Source organism: Lolium perenne, chromosome 2 (assembly GCF_019359855.2).
Source record: "Lolium perenne isolate Kyuss_39 chromosome 2, Kyuss_2.0, whole genome shotgun sequence".
NCBI lineage: Eukaryota > Viridiplantae > Streptophyta > Magnoliopsida > Poales > Poaceae > Lolium > Lolium perenne.
The window spans coordinates 154,917,888-154,938,688 of record NC_067245.2 but is presented as its reverse complement, the minus strand read 5'-3'; the positions used below and the strand labels follow the sequence as shown (position 1 = coordinate 154,938,688).

At 45.4% G+C, this 20,801-nt stretch overlaps 3 protein-coding genes across 3 annotated transcripts; 1 reads left to right on the top strand and 2 right to left on the bottom strand.

Moving 5' to 3' along the window:
* The first annotated feature begins 3,179 nt into the window (after positions 1–3,179).
* LOC127321975 (uncharacterized) lies at positions 3,180–6,202 on the top strand. The gene is made up of 3 exons (XM_071825492.1): positions 3,180–5,457; positions 5,542–6,080; positions 6,197–6,202. The coding sequence occupies exons 1-3, from the start codon at positions 3,180–3,182 to the stop codon at positions 6,200–6,202; spliced, it is 2,823 nt and encodes a 940-aa protein (XP_071681593.1).
* A 7,940-nt stretch (positions 6,203–14,142) lies between these two features.
* Positions 14,143–14,965, bottom strand: LOC127322125 (low molecular mass early light-inducible protein HV90, chloroplastic-like). Its single transcript, XM_051351086.1, has 2 exons — positions 14,724–14,965; positions 14,143–14,647 (listed from the first exon to the last, which is right to left on the bottom strand). The coding sequence occupies exons 1-2, from the start codon at positions 14,868–14,870 to the stop codon at positions 14,294–14,296; spliced, it is 501 nt and encodes a 166-aa protein (XP_051207046.1). The 5' UTR covers positions 14,871–14,965; the 3' UTR covers positions 14,143–14,293.
* Positions 14,966–19,217: 4,252 nt separating this feature from the next.
* On the bottom strand, positions 19,218–20,030 carry LOC127322124 (low molecular mass early light-inducible protein HV90, chloroplastic). The gene is made up of 2 exons (XM_051351085.2): positions 19,802–20,030; positions 19,218–19,717 (listed from the first exon to the last, which is right to left on the bottom strand). The coding sequence occupies exons 1-2, from the start codon at positions 19,946–19,948 to the stop codon at positions 19,364–19,366; spliced, it is 501 nt and encodes a 166-aa protein (XP_051207045.1). The 5' UTR covers positions 19,949–20,030; the 3' UTR covers positions 19,218–19,363.
* Positions 20,031–20,801: the final 771 nt, after the last annotated feature.

Here is a 20,801-nt window from a genome sequence, read left to right as displayed (position 1 = left end):
CTGAGAAAATCAAAGTAAATACAATTTGTACTAAGCTTCTATACTTCTCTAGATTTTTATAGCATTTTACATTCTTAACAAATATATATTTTTCTTTTAATCGGGCATAGTTAACCACATGTCTAGTTATGTTCCTAAACATTAGTTGTTAGTATGTTGCTTATTGTGATTAATACCATATAAGTATACATTTGGTTTGTTTTACTTTAAAGTGTACTCCCTCTGTTATGAAATACTTTGCATTCTAGGCCTAAAATTTGTTCTGAGATACTCTACATTTTAGCTTTTAGTCAACAAGAATACGGAAAACAAAGTGTTCCTCCTTTATGTATTGGATGTCAATATTTCCAATGTAGATTGGATTGGACGTTTACCAATTTAAGTAATACTAATAAATGCACTATTAATTTGTCTGATTTTTGTAGAATGTAGACTAAAATAGAACGGAGGGAGTATTTTATGCCACATAAGTCTCTTTTTGAATATTAAAAAACATGTAAAGTGTATTTTGCTCTAGTTCAATAGATGCCACCTGGTTGTCAGTAGGTTGATGCTACGTAAACCTGCTTGTCACTATTTCGGTGTGAAACCAAGTTAAGTTTTCATATATGTGTTTTAAGTATGTTCAGTAGCAGAGATCAAAAGCAAAAAATATTTACAGGAAACATGACGACTTCGAGCGTGGAGCTAGATATATTGGGTCCTGAAATTTCAGACCAAATGTAAACACAGTGCAAAGTTCGTCAAAATATCTCTAAAATTTGGTTGAAATAGCTTGGAAAAATTATATTTTTCCCATAAGCAGAACTTTAAACTTTCGGTACATCTTCAAATTTATAAATATTTTGTTCAATGCAAAAGATACAAATTAACACAAGCAAGAATCAAAATACAAGGGGAGTCTTCTCTCAAGCTCAATTTTTTAATGACTGCTGCCATGTCGTATCTCAACTTGTGCATGAGAGATATTGTTTTGATGTCCTCGTCGACACGCTATTCATGTGATTTTTTAGATTAAGCAATTATTATTGATGATATCAGCAAGAGTTGACAGATTTCTTGCATACATGTACACTCGGTTCTTCTTAGGAAACAGTACTATTAGAGTTGCCAAATAGAGCATTGATCTAGGCACATGTGACATGTCTAAATTAGATTTTGTGATGATAAAACTGTGTTAAGACTATGCACTATGTGACGTCAGTTTACTGCCCCGTCTTTTAGTTCAGGTTCGTCAGGTAGTCACCGCCGCTCTCAATTTATTGGAATTGAATGCCTTGTTTCTTAACCACCTTGAGTAGAGTTGGGGGATACCAGGCCATGTGAGGCATCACGAACTTAGGTCTTCTTTTTTGGGAAGTATCGTGCAAGAGAGGATCAAAGCTATCGAAGTATCAAGTGCAACGCCAACCTTTTGGATTGAGGGCCAGGAGAAAACATACTATGGTGGAAGATCCCATTGAGTTCATTATTGAGGATCTGACCGTCGCTACAAGACATCAGTTCTAAAATAACTTACACGAGGCTTTACATAATTGCTAGAAAGTAAAAAAGTATACGATCAAAATTAGATAAAGAAGCAATACGCTTTGCAAGGACGTCAACCACTAGATTGTAACGACCAAAACTGGATAAAGTTTGTGTTCCCTCCATTGAGCATGGGTATCCTCCTAACTAAAACAATTCAAACTCGTAAGTTCCCCCTAAGGTGACCAATCTTTTTTATTCTTTCTAAACTGCCTAGTATGTTGCTTTAAGAACACTGGACTATAACTCTATTGGCGAGAGAAGAGGAGGACTTATAAGCAGCTTTCCTTCCCAAACACATTAAGCATTTTGATTCCCTTTTAGATTCTAGTTTTGGATGTATATTGATGGGAGAGAGGTATGTCGCCTAGCTTTTTTTTTAGAAATGGGTATTACCCGGCCTCTGCATCAAATAGATGCACATAGCCTTTATTAATTCAGTTGAACTGTATCAGTCTTAAAAGTCTTACAAACGCCACCTCAACGATCACATAAGGTGCTCACAAAGATAAGCCAACCAATGGAAGAACGATACAAACATATCACCTATGTATATTGTATCCTATCAGCACGCTGCCAACCACCCTAACTGAAGATAGCCCGAACGACCGCCATCAGTCGAGTGCATCCAGACTCCATAGGTATACGCTGGTCCTCCGGCTGCAGGTACGACCACATGTGAATCCAATAAGTAGCCTTGTGGATAACCTGCAAAAAGAAGACACATTCCGCTATGTTAAAAACAATGTCATTACGACAATTCCAGATTGCCCATAATAAAGCACAAACTCCTACACGAATTCGCGCTTTAGTTTTCTTATCTATCCCATTAAGCCACTTACCAAATAAGTTCTTAATATTCGCGGGCGGTGAAATGTTGAAAGTAAAATGAACAACTCTCCAAATTAGTCTTGCAAAGGGGCACTTAATAAAAAGATGCTCAGTGGATTCATCAGCAGAACAAAAAGCACATTTCTTTGAACCCGTCCAATTCCTTTTCGCCAAATTATCCTTAGTGAGTAAAACTTTTTTATTTAAGAACCACATAAAAATCCGGATCTTTAGTGGAACCTTTAGCCGCCATATGTATTTTTTGAGGAAAACAGTATGATCATTCATGAAATCAACATAAAGCGATTGTACTGAAAATCTTCCATTTGCAGTAAGTCGCCAAATGAATTTGTCTGGCTCCTCCGAAATTTGCACCTCCATTAGGTTCTGTAGCAAATTTAGCCAATCCGTCCATTTTTCATGAGTCAATGTCCTTCTGAAATTAATATTCAGTGGTACAGTACCCATAACCTCACTGTAACATTCTTATTTCTAGTAATGTTATATAATGAAGCATACTGATCAGCTAGAGGTCGTGTTCCTAACCAAGTATCTTTCCAAAATCTAGTTTTTCGTCCATCACCAATGACAAATAAACCTCGTTGGAAGAAATCATTTTTGACAGACATTACACCCTTCTAAAAGGGTGAGTCATTTGCATTGGTCTGAACCTCCGAAAGAGTTTTATTATTAAGATACTTGTTAGGTAGCAGCTCCTGCCACACTCCTTCTTCATTGAGTAATTTAAATAGCCATTTGCTAATCAAACACTTGTTCTTAATATCTAAAACCTCAATACCCACAATCTTCCATGCGAGGTGATGACCGTTTTTTCCGGAGGGACGTTACAGGCGAATCTGGGGCGATTTTGGGCGCTGTCCCAAAATACCGGCGATGAAGACTGCGACGGCGCGCCGACGGTGGTCTCTCCGGCGGCGGAGGGAAGGCCTCTCTCCTACCTCTGTGCAACGCCGGTGGAGGAAGACTGCACGTTGACAGAGCTGCAGAAGTCTGCGATTCAACGTCGAGAAGAGAAGAAACGGAGGCAGCGGGAGGCAGCCCAAATCCTCCGGTCTGGTAAGTCTCCAATTCTATCTGATGTCTGTTTGTCATCTATGAGCAGGATCAAGACGAAGAAGAAGACGTCCTTTGTTCAACCGGTTCTCTCGCCGTCGATTTTTGCCCTGGAATCCTTCAATGCGGCGGAGTGGATCCTGGTTCACCGGAGGAAGCGGAAGATGCAGAAGGAGTGGAGGGCAACCCGTCGTCGATCGCCGCCGTCGCATGCCCTTCCTTCTGACGATCGAGCATTCGTTTTTCAAAATTCTGGGCGCGTCTATCTGGGCCAAAAGGGCCATAATATTTCGGGCAAGGATCGTTTCACCCATCTGCAGGGCCATCTGGGCCTGGGGCGAACGATTTCTTCCAATCCTGACGGTCGACTGCTGCGTTTTGATAGCGGCAGGAGACATCGTCTAGGTTTTGGTTCGGCAAAATCAATTCCACACCCAACTGTCGCGTCTTCGGGCATCCTTGCCGCCGCCATGGCTAACCGGGGCGGAGCGGGGAATAATCGTGGCCGAGGTCTGCCCTCTGGAGGGCGTGGTGGCGGTCGGTGGGACGGCGGTCCCAATCCCAGCCGTCCTCACTTCGAGCAAGGGGGACCAAGCGGCACGCATGAGCACGATGGGGACGGTGATCGGCAAGCTAACGCCAACGTGTATGGTGATGGCGTTTTCAGGGCAGGTGATATTCGTCCCAATAGCTTTGGGGGTGGAAACAGGAACCCTGGTTTCCGTCCAAACTTTGGCGCTGGTGATGGCCGGCGCAGTTTTGGAGGTAACAATGGGGGTTACAATAATCGGAGGTTTTCAAACAGTAACTATGGTGGAAGGTATGAGTCCAACCGAAATTCTTTCAATGGTGGCGGTTTATCCGCTAGGGAGCAAATGCTAGTTAAAGAAACAGCGGAGGCTTTGGCTAGACAGTTTGTTGATCGTCCAACTCAGCGAGATTCACTTAATTCATCTAGGAATTCCTCTCAGCCAACAGATCAAAACATTAGGGAAGTTGTTCAGCCTAGTCTTAATACTGCTGCTAGACAATCTTATGTGCCCAAGGTTGTTTCACAGTCAGCGCAGGTTCCGAGTGCTTCGAACATTCAGCAAGATCAGGTTATGGAGCAAAGTCCTCTTGATGCTTCTAATATACATGCAGAGTTTGATGATCAGGGTAGGAGTGTGACCTCGGATGGTGGCTCTGATGCCGGTGGTGCTTCACAAGCAACAAAGAAGAAGGGAGGTCCGACGTGCTATCGGTGTAAAAAACCCGGACATTGTGTGAATGATTGCTCTGTAGTTCTTTGTGACTGTTGTCAGAGATCAGGTCATGCCACTGTTGATTGTCCCATATTGAAAGCACCGAGACCAAGAATTGCTATGTACGGTCTAGGTCATCCGGATTTATCATTTTGGGAACTTCCTCTTTCAGACTCGGTAAGACCTTGTGTTGAAAACACTAGATTGGGCCGAGTAAAAATTACTGGAGGATCTCTCTCTGTCGATGAAATTGTAACACAACTGAGATGGATAGTGGATGTTGATGAACAGTACCAATGGGAGGTGCAGATGGTGGAGGAGAATATCTTTCGAGTTAATTTTCCGAGCAAGCATGATTTAGTGAGAGTGCAGCGTTTTGGCCGTTTCCAGGTACCAGGCACTCCTATTCATATGCACTTTGACTTCTGGACAGTAGATGTTCAGCCAGCTTGGACACCTGAGGACGTGTGGGTTCGTGTGTATGAGCTGCCTCCTGTGGCACTAAATGATTTTTTGGCAATGTGGACTATAGGTGATGTTTTTGGGAAAACGAAGGATTTGGATATTGTCTTCACAAGGGCCAACAAAGTTTTGCGTATTCTGGTTACATGTCTTGATCCCACTTTGATACCTAATACTTGGGACTTAAAAATAAAAAATGATTTCTTTCGTCTACGTTTTGAAGTAGAAGGATTACAAAGATCAGCTCCGGCAGATGTGACAATGACTGATCTTCCAAAGCATGATGATGATGTTGGGGGCAGCGGCAATGGGCAGAGTGGTAATTCATCTAACAGAGAAACTAAAAGATCAAAGAGCATTTCCAGTAATGAGACAGATAAAGATGACACAAACAAATCTTCAGCCCACAAAACAAGTACAGGGATTACAAAGTCTTCTTCTGTTTTGGCACATGGCTTGGGGAAGGAACATAATGCTCACGAGACCCCTGTGACCATGCAAACTGAACACGTTGAGAGTACATTGAGGTATTCAAGTTCTAGTTTTGCATCTATTTCAATTAGTCCGATTTATCTTGAACCGGCTTTTAATACTGCTGTTTCTCCTATGTCTAGTGCTGAGCATGGAGGACGAAATTTTTTGAGTACCCATACAGTGCCGATTTTGAATGACAAGGCACATTTGGAGGAGGAAGTACGTCGATCATTGCTGCGGGATCACCAACCGAGGCATGCAGACCATGCAAAGGCGACGTCAATCGCTGAGATGTCCGGAGCGCAGGCGGGCCAGAAGGCCGTCTTGGCGGCGATGGCGAGAACCCAGGCGGGCCATAAGGTAGTTGTGGCCGGGCCGACCGTGGCACCTCCACTGTCGGAGGCTGCTGGGTCGTCTCCGCGGCGGTCTCACTCTGGGCCAGTTTGGCGTGGCTCTCAGGGTATGCAGGCACAGCCCAACATGCATGGTTTTGGCGGTTCCCGAGGTACGTCGATCTCCGGAGATTTTTCGAATCAACCAACCAAACTGAAGCAACCTTTCTCTGTTGATTCTATGAATATTAGTTCTGATTCTCATGTATGTGCTGAAGTGGGGACAGAGGGAAAAAGAATTTTCACACGAGAAGAGATTATAGCTTTTGGAGGCATTCCAGAACCAAAGGCTTCGGATGTGCGTGCAAGTGCAAGAATTGGGGCGCAAGCTACGGCAGATCAGACGCAAATGGAGCGGGCTATGTATGCTGCTCAGCGTCGATCCACTCTGGGTACAACAGGTATGTCGCCGAATAAAAGTGTGTCGTTTTTATCTTTCTCGCCTGAACGAATAATTCGTAATGCTAGTTCTTTGGGTGTTTCGTTGGGAAATTCGAGGGATGAGGAGATCAAGTCAGCTAAATTAATACTTGAGAATGAGCTGCATAGGTCTGTTACCATGTTACAGACAAGTAATGATAGTACACTTATAAATGAAAATAGGCCGCAATGTTTGATTGTTAGCAAGGCTTCAAATTTGTGTGAAGACTTAGTTGATGACGACGATCTGATTGGGGAACACATTCTAGACATACCTGTAACGAGTAAAGTCCAAAAAAAACAGAGAAAAAAAAGGTCTTATGATAAGAATAATTTGCGGCGGAGTACTAGAGTTAGAGTGAAAAAACAATATTCTTAAGATGACAGGTCTAAGGGGTATGTCGTGGAATAGCGAAGGTTTTAAGGATCCGGGGAAGCACCTATTTGTTAAGGAAGCTATCCGGGAATATCGTCTTGACTTTATTGCTTTGTTAGAGACAGGCCGTTCAAATTTCTCAAAATCCTTTTTAAGTAGTCTGGCCGGCGACGCTGACTTTGCTTGGTTTTGTCTTCCGCCTTGTGGGAGATCCGGGGGCATTCTAGTTGGCATTAATACTTCAACCCTTCTGGTTAAGAACGTGGATAATGGTGACTTCTGTGTGAAATTGCACCTCCGTTCTAAACAAGATGGTTTCGAATGGATTTTGGTTTCTGTTTATGGAGCTGCCCAAGATTCGAGAAAGCCGGAATTTTTATCGGAATTGGTGAGAATATGTGATCATGTATCTTTACCAATTTTATTGGCGGGAGATTTTAATATTCTTCGGAGACCAGAAGATAAGAGCAATGATAATTTTAACCCTAGGTGGCCTTTTATGTTTAATGCCATCATTGAAAACTTAAATCTTAGGGAAATTGTGTTATCGGGTAGGCAATTCACATGGGCTAGTAGAAGGGTTACTCCTACCTTTGAAAAACTTGACCGGGTTCTCACAAGTGTGGAGTGGGAGCAAAAATTTCCTTTGGTATCGGTTAGAGCCCTGTCTCGGTCAGGATCAGATCATACCCCCCTTCTAATTGATTCGGGCGATCACGCTCATTTAGGGAATAATGCACGGTTCTCTTTTGAGCTTTCATGGTTTGAACAAGAAGGTTTTTATGATTTGGTTGCACGGGAGTGGGCAGCGGTGTCAGCCGGTAAAACACCGATTATAACTTGGCAAAACAAGATTAGACATCTACGGAGATTCTTACGAGGTTGGGCTAAGAACTTGAGCGGAAAATATAAAAAGGAGAAGGAACGCTTGCTTAATATTATTGATTTCCTTGATATTCAGGCCGAGTCATGTCCTCTGAATGATGAGGAAAGGGCTGAATTGAGAAAGGCAAATGAACAACTCAATAATCTTAGAAGAGAGGAAGAGATAAAATGGGCTCAACGAGCTAAAATCAAACACATACAGGAGGGAGGCAATAATACGAAATATTTTCACCTAATAGCTAATGGAAAACATAGAAAGAAGAAAATTTTCCAACTTGAACAAGATGAAGGGACCATTGTTGGTGACGAAAATCTGAAGGTTTATATCACTGAGTATTATAAGAAGCTCTTTGGAGCTCCTGAAGATAGTTCAGTGATTATGATGGAGGATCGCATCAATGATATCCCCCAATTGTCTGTCCAGGAAAATGAATTATTATCAAAAACGTTTACAGAGGATGAAGTGTTGGCTGCCATTAATCAAATGGAACACAACAAATCACCGGGACCGGATGGTTTCCCGGCAGAATTCTACCAAAAATTTTGGAGTATAATTAAGGGGGATTTGATGGCCTTGTTTGGACATTTCCAAATTGGTGGCTTCCCACTTTTTAAACTAAATTTTGGGATTATTACATTACTTCCTAAGAAAGAAAATGCTATACAAATTCAGCAATATAGACCTATTTGTCTATTAAATGTCAGCTTCAAAATATTCACTAAGGTAGCCACTAATCGTGTGTCAGATGTGGCACACAAAGTAGTGAGACCATCTCAGACTGCGTTCATGCCAGGAAGACATATTTTAGAAGGAGTAGTGGTTTTACATGAAACGATCCATGAATTACATAGTAAAAAACTGGATGGAGTCCTTTTTAAAATTGATTTTGAGAAGGCGTATGACAAGGTGAAGTGGCCTTTCCTCCAGCAAGTGCTTCGGATGAAGGGGTTTAATAATATTTGGTGCGAGCGTATTAGAAGTTTTGTAGAGAAAGGAAGTGTGGGGATTAAGGTTAATGATGATGTAGGACATAATTTTCAGACACGCAAAGGGCTGAGACAGGGGGACCCATTATCCCCTATTCTTTTTAATATCGTTGCCGATATGCTGGCTATTTTGATAGCTCGAGCAAAAGAGGAGGATCAAGTTGGAAGCCTTATTCCACACTTAGTTGAGGGAGGGGTATCAGTTTTGCAGTATGCTGATGATACTATCTTGTTCATGGAACACGATTTAGTTAAGGCGGTTAATATGAAACTCATTCTATGCATATTTGAGCAACTATCTGGTCTTAAAATTAATTTCCATAAGAGTGAGTTGTTTTGCTTTGGTAAAGCTACAGAATTGGAACACCAATATAAAAATATCTTTGGGTGTGCATCTGGGACTTTACCTTTTCGTTATTTAGGGGTTCCCATTCATTACCGGCGACTCCGCAATTCTGAATGGAATCCGATGGAGATCCGTTTTGCTTCGAAGTTAGGATGCTGGAAGGGCAAGATGTTGTCGTATGGAGACCGCTTGGTGCTTGTAAATTCTGTACTTACGAGCTTACCGATGTTTATGTTATCATTCTTAGAAATTCCTAAAGGGGTGCGGAAGAGACTGGATTACTACCGTTCCCGCTTTTTTTGGCAAGAGGAGGAGGATAAGAAGAAATATAGATTATCTAGATGGAACATAGTATGTAGACCTAAGGATCAAGGGGGTTTGGGGATTGAGGTACTTGAACTAAAAAACATATGTCTTTTAAGCAAATGGCTTTTTAAACTGTTACATGAACAAGGAATGTGGCAACAACTACTTCATAATAAGTATATCAAAAACAAAACGTTGGCTCAAGTTGAGGCCAAACCTACAGATTCTCCTTTTTGGAAGGGGCTTATGCGGGTTAAACCGGAATTTTTTAAGAGAGGGAAGTTCAAAGTTGGTAATGGGATGACGGTGCGGTTTTGGGAGGACACTTGGCTGGGCGCATACCCTTTATCTTTACAGTATCCATCGTTATATAATATTGTCCAACGGAAAAATGAGTTGGTTTCTTCGGTTTTGGCTCACTCACCGTTGAATATTGGTTTTAGAAGAACTTTCAATGAATACAAATACAATTTGTGGTTACACTTGTGTCAGCGGCTTATGTCAATTCATTTATCCAATGAAACAGACACTTTTGTGTGGAACCTAAATGAATCTGGGTTATTCTCTGTCAAATCAATGTACCTTGATATGATGAATGGACATACTAGATTTTTGCGGAAATACCTTTGGAAGATTAAGGTTCCTCTAAAGATTAAAATTTTTATGTGGTTTCTAAGTAATAGGGTTTTACTTACTAAGGATAATTTGATGAAGAGAAAATGGACAGGAAGTCAAAAATGTTGTTTTTGTAACAATAATGAAACTGTTGACCATCTGTTTCTTCATTGTCCTTTTGCCAAAATTGTCTGGAGAATGATTTTCTTTACATATAATATTCCACCACCCTCTAATGTAACTAATATGTTTGGTAATTGGCTAAACGGAGTGAGTAAGAGGGACAAAGCTTATATTCGAATTGGCGTTTCGTCAATTTGTTGGTCGATTTGGACTAGCCGGAATGATATCATCTTTAATAAACAAAGGGGCACAAATTTTTTGCAGGTTATTCTTCGTGCGGCGCATTGGCTACAACTATGGGCATATCTGCTCCCGTCGGACCAGCGGGATACTATGGTTACTGGATGCAACCGGCTCCTGGAGGTCACTCAGGACTGCTATTTCCAGGCTACTGGATGGCGTCACATTAGCAGGATTCTAGATGGATAGTTTTGGTCTTTTATTCGTCTGCAGATGTTTCGATCCGTTTTGTTTAAGTGATCTTTGTTTACCAGACATGTTCTTTGTAATAAGCACTTGACTTTGACGTTTATTTTATTAATAAAGGGCTGTGTGCATCGATTGATGCAGAGGCCGGGGCCATGCTCCCATATCTAAAAAAAAAAAAAAAAAACCTCAATACCCAAACCTCCTTAGTTCTTTGGTCCACAAATAATAATCTATTTAGTTAGCCGATACTTCCTCTTTTTCTGATCACTTTGCCAAAAAAAAAAAAACGTGATCGATAAAAATCTAGTCTTTTCCTCACCCTTTTGGGTATTAAGAAAAAGGATAGGAGGAACATTGGCAAACTACTAAGAACGGAGTTAATTAACACTAGTCGATCTCCATATGAGAGCAACTTCCCTGCCCAGCAACCCAATTTGCGTTCAAATCTATCCTCAACTGGTTTCCATTCCTTATTTAGCAACCTTCTATAATGAGTAGGTATTCCCAAGTATTTAAATGGTAAAGCCCCAATATCACACCAAAAATGTGTCTGTAATCATTTTGTTTTTCCTTTGCTCTTCCAAAACAATAAATCTCGCTTTTATGAAAGTTAAATTTTAGTCCGGAGAATCACCTAGCTTTATATCCTCCCAGAATCACCTTGCTGTTTGTATCGTTGAGTGTTGCTGATGTATTTGTGGCGAGTGAGCGCGCGCAATTTATAAGCCCGTGCTCTGCGCCGGTAAGCCAACCCGTGAGGAGCTGGGCGGTGGCTGCGACGGTGCCCACGTCGCGACCGGCTTCCCCGGCCGTGAGCTACCCTTCAACGTGGAGCGAGGTAGCAAGTACGTACGCGGACGTGGAGGCCACCCTGCGAAGGGCTTTGTAACCCGCCAAACTAAGAAAAAGTGGCAGAAAAGGTACAACCGGGGACTCCAGCAGGGACCAAAAGCTTCGATGTCAGCACCCGGCGACAACTTGATTCAGAATTTGTTCTAGCCCGAGCTATCTAATCAGAAGCACTTAGAGAGACACGTATGCGTAGAATCTTGTTGAAGGCACTCGTTGTTACACCTCCTGTCTTCTTGTCCAGACTGCTCGGATCGGGCGATGTGGTGCGTGGTGCCGTTCAGCCTCTCGGGGGCATCGTAGAACGGTGTACAGTATATTTTCTTTCGCGTTAAAACGATGAGCTTAGGTTGCGTCGAGCAGCGGAGCCTCGGCGGCGGCCGGCGGACACGTGATGATGGACGCGTGCTGGGCGGTGATTCACCGGCAGGCTGGGGTGAGGACCATGCGAATCTCTACTCTAAAGATGAACTATTGGTTAATGGCGGTGACAGCTGCGGAGTGCGTATGAGGTGCTCGTTAAGAGTCTACTAGTGTGCATAAGTGCCCCCGTTTCGTTTAGTGGATGTCTCCGGGTATCGATGTTGTGCGGTCTCTAGTTGATGAGAGGTTTACATTATTTTCAGGGAATAAGACCATATTGGCATGATCTTCACTCGTTGTCGGGTATGTAAGTGTTGCGTGGTGGCTTAAATATTTTTCTTGATGTATAATCTTTGTGTGACCTTTGTCAAATAAATCAACAAAAAAAGACGTATGCACCTTTTCGATGCAAAGACTTGGGCTCTCCCTCCATTTCGAAAAAATGTTGATGCCAAAAGTGAGGGAGTGGTTCTATATCTAGTGGATGGTGAATTATCTATCTTTCCTTATGCATAATATTGTCGGAGCAACTTTCGGAGCTAAAAATTAATTTTTATAAGAGTGAAGGCAAAGGTCGCGGTCGTTAAATATGGAAAATTATTTGGTTGTGTGCCAGGCTAGTTTCCAAGACATCTAGGTATTACAATTTACTATCAGGGACTAACAAATGCTGAGTGGAAACATGTGAAATGGAGCCTCTAGAAAAGACTGAGCACCTATAAAGCAAAGCTACGTTTATGTTAGTGGAAGATTAGTACTCATTATTTTTTTTACAAAATAATAGTAATGAATGACATAATTCTTTAAATTGATAAAATAACTTATGCATAGATTAGATTACTTTCGATCAAGATTTTTTTTTGTCAGGTTTAATACACAACCCTACTTACTAGGTAAATAGTTGGTCAAGCTTCCGAGGAGGTCTTGCAAACTCTCCTGAGACAAAAGCTATCTTTATGGAGATCTCCACGAAATGTGACTTCCATGTGTGGTTTACGTGGTCTCATGCTTACAACATGAAACACGATTCTAGGGGGTTGGCAATGGCTCAATTGTTGCAAGGGATCAGCAAATTTTGCTAAAATCTACATGAGAATTGTAAATTATTGGTTTATATTAAGCACTCGTCCATTCATTAATAACAAAAAAAATCATGCAAATGATAGTGCGGCGGAAAATTAAAATATTTGTATGACACCTTCGCAAATCCTTACCAAAGATAATCGTACAAAATGAAACTACCATGGGATCTTAAAGTGTGGTTTTTGTCACCACGGTTAAACAGTTAAGCACTTATTCTTTTAGTGTATCTTGTATAAAGTCGCCATACTATATGGTACGTCATCCACGTGGCTTCTAACCTGTTGCGGTCATATAGCGTTAGAGCATGTCTAACAGACCCCTTAAAACACCCAAACCCATATAATAACTGCTGGAAATACGGGTTTGAGCTCTACCCGGCCGTCTAGCAGGCCCCGTAAAAATGGCCCCCGCTTCGATTTTTGCTGGTTTCGATTACGGGGCGGCCTTCACCCCCTACTTGTGCGGGGTGGGAGGCCAAATACAGGGCCAACCCCCCACTCGTGGCGGGCTGAAATTTCAGAAAATCTAACTGCTTTCGCGATTCGCCACGCCGGAATCCGGCTAAATTCCGGCGAGCTGCAGCCGGGGCGGGGCGGGGCGGCCGGTAGCGAGGCGGCGCGAGCACAGCCAGGGACTGGGTGGCGCGAGCACAGCCAGGAGCAGGGCGGCGCGAGCACGGTTGGGGTGGCGCGAGCATGCCCGTGGTCGGGGCTCGGCGGTGCAGCCGGGGCGGGGCTGGGCGAGCGCCGCCGTGGCCGGCGCGAGCACGGCCGGAGCGGGGCGGGGCTGGCCAGAGCGAGGCGGGGCTGAGCGAGCGCCGCCCGGGTCAGCGCCGCTGGTCGGGAGCGGGGCGGGGCGAGGGCGGCCGGGGCGCGCGGCCGGGGGCCGGGCGGGGCGAGGCGAGGGCGGCCGGGGGCGGTGCAGCCATGGCCGGGGCGGAGAGCACGGTGGCCAGGCCAGCAGTTGGCTAGAGGAGGAAGATGAAGATGGAAGGAGATTTTTTTTTTCGATTTGGCATATTCTGGGAATATTCCATTTTACAGGGTGAGTTTACAGGTTCTGCTAGGTTGGACGCGTTTTTGGCCGATAAAAAACGAATACAGGGCCCTCTACTCGCTTGATACGGGGCAGAAATTTAGGGGGTCTGTTAGACATGCTCTTAGCGATGTTGCAAATATATTTGGTAACCGGTTATGTGGAGTAGATCAGAAATATATATTTCTCATTAGGGTAAGGGTGCTTGCTTAATATGATTGCTATAGTTATGCAGAAATGATATTGTTCTGTTGGTGGTAAAGTATGGGAAATATTGTGCACATAGAAGGGGAAACAAACGCACACACAAAGGCAAGAAAATTTCAGTGATACTCTTGCGACGAAAATTGGTTAGGATCTAAATATTTTCTAATCACTGCATCAAGGGCGTGAGGAGCTGGGCCGTGGCGGCGACGGTGCCCACATCCAGATGACTACGTACATACACAAATGGCTACGAGCCTACAATAATCTAGATGTTGATGAATGGAGCGCCGGTGAGGATCTCTGTGGCGGCGAGCGCGACTAGTCCGAGCATTGCGAAGCGTCCGTTCCAGAGCTCGGCGTTGGCGTTCATGATGGCCCCGGCCCTGCCCTCGGCGCTCTCGCCCTGGAGCAGCGGCACCAGCGACGCCACGGAGAGCACCGCCACGGTGTACGCGAACCACGCCTGCCCGGTGCCGTTGCCGAGCTGCGAGAGGAGGCCGTCGCCGCGCCCTGCTTCGACGGCCAGCGCCGTGACGAAACCCACCATAGCGAGGCGCCCGTTGATGCGCTCCGGCGCGGGGCCGCTGAATGCCAGCGCGTCCCAGATTGAGGGGCTTGGCTGTGGCAGGAACAAATATCAGAAACTTGTAAATGAACCGGGTGACATACTGACATGTACAAGTTTAACAACGTACCTTGGGCGATGGTGTACTCGGCTTCTCTGTTTGTGCTCGGACGACGAAGGCGCGTCGGCCCAGCGCAGGCAGAGACCGGGAGCCGAAGCGGCCGGCCGGCAAGACGGCGGCACCGGCGAAGGAGCTCATGGCCATCACAGTCGCCATCTATTCCGCGGAAAGTGCAGGAAGGGAGGAAGAAGCTACGGAAATTTGCTGCTACTTTGCTGTTTGTGTCTTCGAGTGTTGCTGATGTATTTGCTGAGAGCCAGTGGGCACAATTTATAGGCACGTGCTCCGGCCTCCGGGCCAGCGAACCTACCTGCGAGGAGCTGGGCGGTGGCCGCGACGGTGCCCACGTCGCGAGCATCTCCGGGCCGTGAATTGCCTTCTACGTGGACACGGAGGCCACCCTGCGGAGGGCTTCATAACCCGCCAAACTGAAATAGAAGTTGCAAAACATAATTCGGGGACTCTCATGGAATGGACAGACTCATGAATCTAGACATGCTATTCCAGCAGGTGAGAAATCTCAGTGTTTTATAGTATACGACAGCTACCCATTGCTAGGTAAAGAGCTCCCTACAGATTTTTTTCCTTCAAAATACAGCCACAGCTCTAACTTTTGCATCGATTGATGCATGCAACTCTTTTATTAGCTAATTTCAGCATCAGTTTAAAGTTGCAGTTTACAAATAAATACATCGTGGGTAGTAACTCAGTATCGATACATGTATCAATTAACCACTAAATACTAAAGAGAGCATGAAAGCATGCTATCACAAAATCAAAATACTAAATGCATTGGGTGTACATATCCCGTACAACCCTCTCTAGCCAGTTAAATCTAGTATCTAAATTCTCTCATTCGTTGCTCCATGTGTATCGGAGCGATGCCCACCGCTGCGAGGTTGAGAGAGTGTTGGCGAGGCCTCGACTGACCTAGCAAGCTCTGGAAGTATGCCCAAATCTCACATCCTCCTTGTCCTTTTGCTCCGTGAAGACGTTGTTGTCCACTTCAATTCTGTGTATGTAGCTCTTGCGGCGGCGTGCTGATGCTTTTGCGTGGAAGAAGCGGGTGTTGGCATCTCCCTCGCGCAGCCATTGAATCCTTGATCTTTGATCTTAAATCTAGTATCTAAATTCTCTCGTTCGTTGCTCCATGTGTATTGCAGCTTCCAACCATGGTCAAGCTTGACCGTGTCATCTTCAACGAAGAGTGGGACGTGGTGTTCCCTAATTGCATGCTCCAGGCTTTATCGTCAGAGATGTCTGACCACTGTCCAATGTTACTAAGCACTGACGCCGGCTTCAAGCATGTTCGCAGATTTAGATTCGAGAATACTTGGGCGCAGCGGGAGGACTTCTTGACCACGGTTGATACAACTTGTCGTGCCTGCTCGTCTCACCTTGACCCCTTCACCAATCTGCATGCAAAGTTGACTTGCACTGCTCGTGCCCTGACTAGTTGGAGTGGACAATTCACAAGTGACCTTGAGCTGAGAGCGGCCATCTCAAGTGAGCTGATCTTCAGACTTGACCAAGCAATGGATTCCAAACAGCTTTCAGCCGAGGGGATGCAATTCCGGGCAATGCTAAAGATGAACTGCCTTGGGATAGCAGCCATGCAGCGATCGATGTGGAGACAAAGATCAAGGATTCAATGGCTGCGCGAGGGAGATGCCAACACCCGCTTCTTCCATGCAAAAGCATCAGCACGCCCCCGCAAGAGCTACATACACAGAATTGAAGTGGACAACAACATCTTCATGAAGCAAAAGGACAAGGAGGATGCGATTTCGGCATACTTCCAGAGCTTGCTAGGTCAGTCGAGGCCTCGCCAACACTCTCTCAACCTCGCAGCGGTGGGCATCGCTTCGATTGACCTCACAGACCAGGAGGCTCCCATATCTCCAGAGGAGGTCAAAGCTGCAATCATGGACCTGCCTTCGGACAAAGCGCCTGGATCTGATGGCTTCACAGCTATGTTCTTCAAGAAGTGTTGGCCATTGATCAGCAATGATATTATCAGAGCAATCCGTGCCCTTGAAAGTGCCACTTCTCGCAACCTGCACTTGTTGAACTCTGCCACCATGATTTTATTGCCAAAAACACCAGATGCTGCACACCCCCGTGATTTCCGGCCAATCAGCCTTGTTCACTTCTTTGCAAAGCTGTTCACCAAGATACTAGCCTTACGCCTGAGGCCTCGCATGCACGAACTTGTCAATCCATGCCAGAGTGCCTTCATCAAGAACATGACAATTCACGACAACTTTGTTTCTGTCCATGCTCTCGCAAAGCAATTCAGGCATACAAAGACGTCGGCTCTACTGCTAAAGCTTGATTTGCAGAAGGCCTTTGACTCCATATCCCTAGAGTTCCTGATTGAGGTCCTAGAAGCAAAAGGTTTCGGCCTCAAATGGAGAGATTGGATCGCCTTCTTGCTGCTCACTGCTACCACTAGAATTGTTGTCAACGGCGAGCTGACAGACTGCATCTCTCATAAACGTGGCCTTCGAAAGGGCGACCCCTTATCCCCTCTACTATTTGTCATAGCCACTGATGTCTTGGCGGCAATCTTTGCATTGGCAGACAGTTTGGGAACTTTGGCGCAAAATAGAGTCCTTCAACCGAAGCGCAGAATCTCAATGTATGCTGACGATGTGGTCATATTCACCAAGCCTTACCTTGTCGAGCTCACCTCCGTTAGATTGTTGCTTCAGAGTTTTGGTGAAGCATCCGTCCTCTTCACCAACTTTGCGAAAAGTTCCATCATCCCCATCCACTGTGACGGTGTTGATCTCACAAATATGGCCACTACCTTGAGCTGCCCCGTTCAGTATTTCCCTTGCACCTACCTTGGCATGCCCCTCTCTGATCGGCGTTTGCGAAAGGGGGACCTGCAGCCTGCGCTACATAAAATTTCCAGCAAAGTTAAAGGCTGGAACAAAGGCAGTTTCTCCCTTGACGCAAGGTTACTGCTAGTGAAGCATGTCCTGTCAGCCATGCATATCTTCCAACTGCTGGTGATTGACCCTCCGATATGGCTGATCAAGGCAATTGACAAACTTCGGAGAGGTTTTCTTTGGAACAAAGATGAAGTTGCGCCAGGAGGCAAATGTCTCGTGCGCTGGGACACGGTATGCAGGCCTATTAGCTTTGGTGGTCTTGGCATCCCTGACCTGCTGCGTAAAGGCACCGCCCTGAGAGTGAGATGGCACTAGCAGAATTGGATGGAGATCGATAAACCATGGCAGGGGCTATCGCTTGCTTATGATGAGAAGGCTAGGGCCTTGTTCAATTAAGCTGTCAGTTTCAACTCTGGCGATGGTCGCAAGATCAGTTTCTGGCGCGACCCCTGGCTCGATGGTTGCGCTCTCGCAGACTTGGCACCTGATCTCTTCAAGGAGTGCACTATGCGCAAGCTCTCCGTCAGCGAAGCTTTGCTTAATGGAAAATGGATTAGGCACTTCAAGAGGAATCTGACACAACTAGCTTTATCTCAATTCTTGTTGATTCATGACAACATGGCTGCCATCCAGCTCATGCCGGACGTGCCAGACTCGATCTCTTGGAGGTGGAATGCTAATGGGCAATACAACACCACATCCACATACTCCATGCAGTTTGAAGGCTCAATTCGTTTCCCTTTCAAAGAGACAATATGGAGCAGTGATGCGCCCCTCAAAGGACCACATACAGATCCAATACGTTGCCGTGAAAATAATCATTGCGCCCATATGACCAATAACAAAACGCATACACTCACTCGTATTTGCACTTTATCCTTCTTATTAACGCGGCGTAACTAATTCCCAAACAAATTAGTAATGTTACTCCCGGAACTATATTGAATGCCATATGTACTATCCGCCCAACCACTTTAGCTGACGTGCAATTTATAAATAAATGTTATATTGTCTCCTCATGATCTCAAAAGTAACATTTTGTATAGCCTTGCCATTTTCTCTTGCCTAAGTTTTTTTTGTAAGGATTACTTTTTTGGTACAGGAACTACATATTTTTTTAGAGAGGTAATTATTTTCTTAATGTACTTATACAGAAATATTGTATTGTCATTAATATGGTCTTGGTATAATGATTTAACTGAAAAGGCGCCCGATATCGTTAGTCCCCAAACAAAGGCATCAAGATTCGTGGTTAGGTTAACATCAAGAAGCCAAGTGACTAAATGGATCCGTAGAACTTCTCCATTTCCAGTTAAATTTCTCCGAAACACTTATTCACCAAGTGTTTGGCGAAATTCGAAGTGCTTGTACATTTGATCTGTCCCTCCCCTACTGAGCAAGTCACCAGCATACAGATTGTTGTATGCATAGACAACCAGCCATAGTAATTATGTTCAATGGCTAGCCCGTTCAGTACGTAGAAACTCGATTGAATTTTAGTTTGTACCCTTACTTAACATTTTACAAGAATTGCCCCACTTAAAATATCTTCATGCAAACAGTACGCGGAATTGTGCAGTAGTAGCGCGGACAAAGGGAGCCAAATTTCAGTAACACTGCGATATTTTGCAAAGAAAACCCGAAGGACCTGTACATTTTTCCTATCCACTGTATTACGGCCTAGCGAAGCAAGTACAAAAACACATGATACGAACATACACGAATGACTAGCTAGAAGCCCACACTAATCTAGATGTTGATGAATGGCGCCCCGGTGAGGATCTCTGTGGCGGCGAGCGCGACGAGTCCGAGCATGGCGAAGCGGCCGTTCCAGAGCTCGGCGTTGGCGTTCATGATGGCCCCGGCCCTGCCCTCGGCGCTCTCGCCCTGGAGCAGCGGCACCAGCGACGCCACGGAGAGCACCGCCACGGTGTACGCGAACCACGCCTGCCCGGTGCCGTTGCCGAGCTGCGAGAGGAGGCCGTCGCCGCGCCCTGCTTCGACGGCCAGCGCCGTGACGAAACCCACCATAGCGAGGCGCCCGTTGATGCGCTCCGGCGCGGGGCCGCTGAATGCCAGCGCATCCCAGATTGAGGGGCTCGGCTGTAGGAGGAACAAAGTTCAGAAACTTGCAAATGAATCGGGTGACATACTGACGTGTAATTAAGTGCAAGTTTAACAACGTACCTTGGGCGATGGTGTATTCGGCTTCTCTGTTTGTGCCCGGACGACCAAGGCGCGTCGGCCCAGCGCAGGCAGAGACCGGGCGCCGAAGCGGCCGGCCGGCATGACGGCGGCACCGGCGAAGGAGCTCATGGCCATCACAGTCGCCATCTATTCCGCGGAAAGTGCAGGAAGGGAGGAAGAAGCTACTGAAATTTGCTGCTACTTTGCTGTTTGTGTCTTCGAGTGTTGCTGATGTATTTGCTGAGAGCCAGTGGGCACAATTTATAGGCATGTGCTCCGGGCCAGCGAACCTACCTGCGAGGCGCTGGGCGGTGGCCGCGACGGTGCCCACGTCGCGAGCGGCTCTCGGCCGTGAGTTGGCCTTGTACGTGGACGTGGAGGCCACCCTGCGGAGGGCTTCATAACCCGCCAAACTGAAATAGAAGTTGCAAAACATAAATCGGGGACTCTCATGGAATGGCCAGACTCATGAATTTTTTTTTTTTTTGAACCAGGAGAGCTCCCAAGGGCTGGGAAGCATTATATTAAAGGGATTTCTATTTTCGTGCCCTCGGGTTCTTAGTTGTGCTCAGTTTTCCGAGCTCCTTAGTTTTTCCTCAGTTTTATCCAAGCCTTTGTCTGAAACCATCACACGTGATGCAACGGCCAGTTGCCTGACGATTGACCGTTATCTTCTGACTAGTGGGGCCACGTAGAGCCCGCAAAGACACGTCAGACCATCCATCTTTGTTTGACCGTAAGCATCGGTGTATCCCTGACCAAAACGCGCACGAGTGGGGCTTCGGTATATCGAATGACAAATGGGCCATGGCGCTGATACAATGGGCAATACACGGGTAGGAATAGATTTTTAAACGGAGCTCTACAGTGATGGCACGGAGGAGGTGGCCTGCGGGGTGCCGAGATGAGATCGACGTCCACAAAGAACTGCATGAGGCGAGACCAGACGCATTAGATAGATATGAACTTGACGCGTTTAACCATGCAAAGAAGAGAAGAA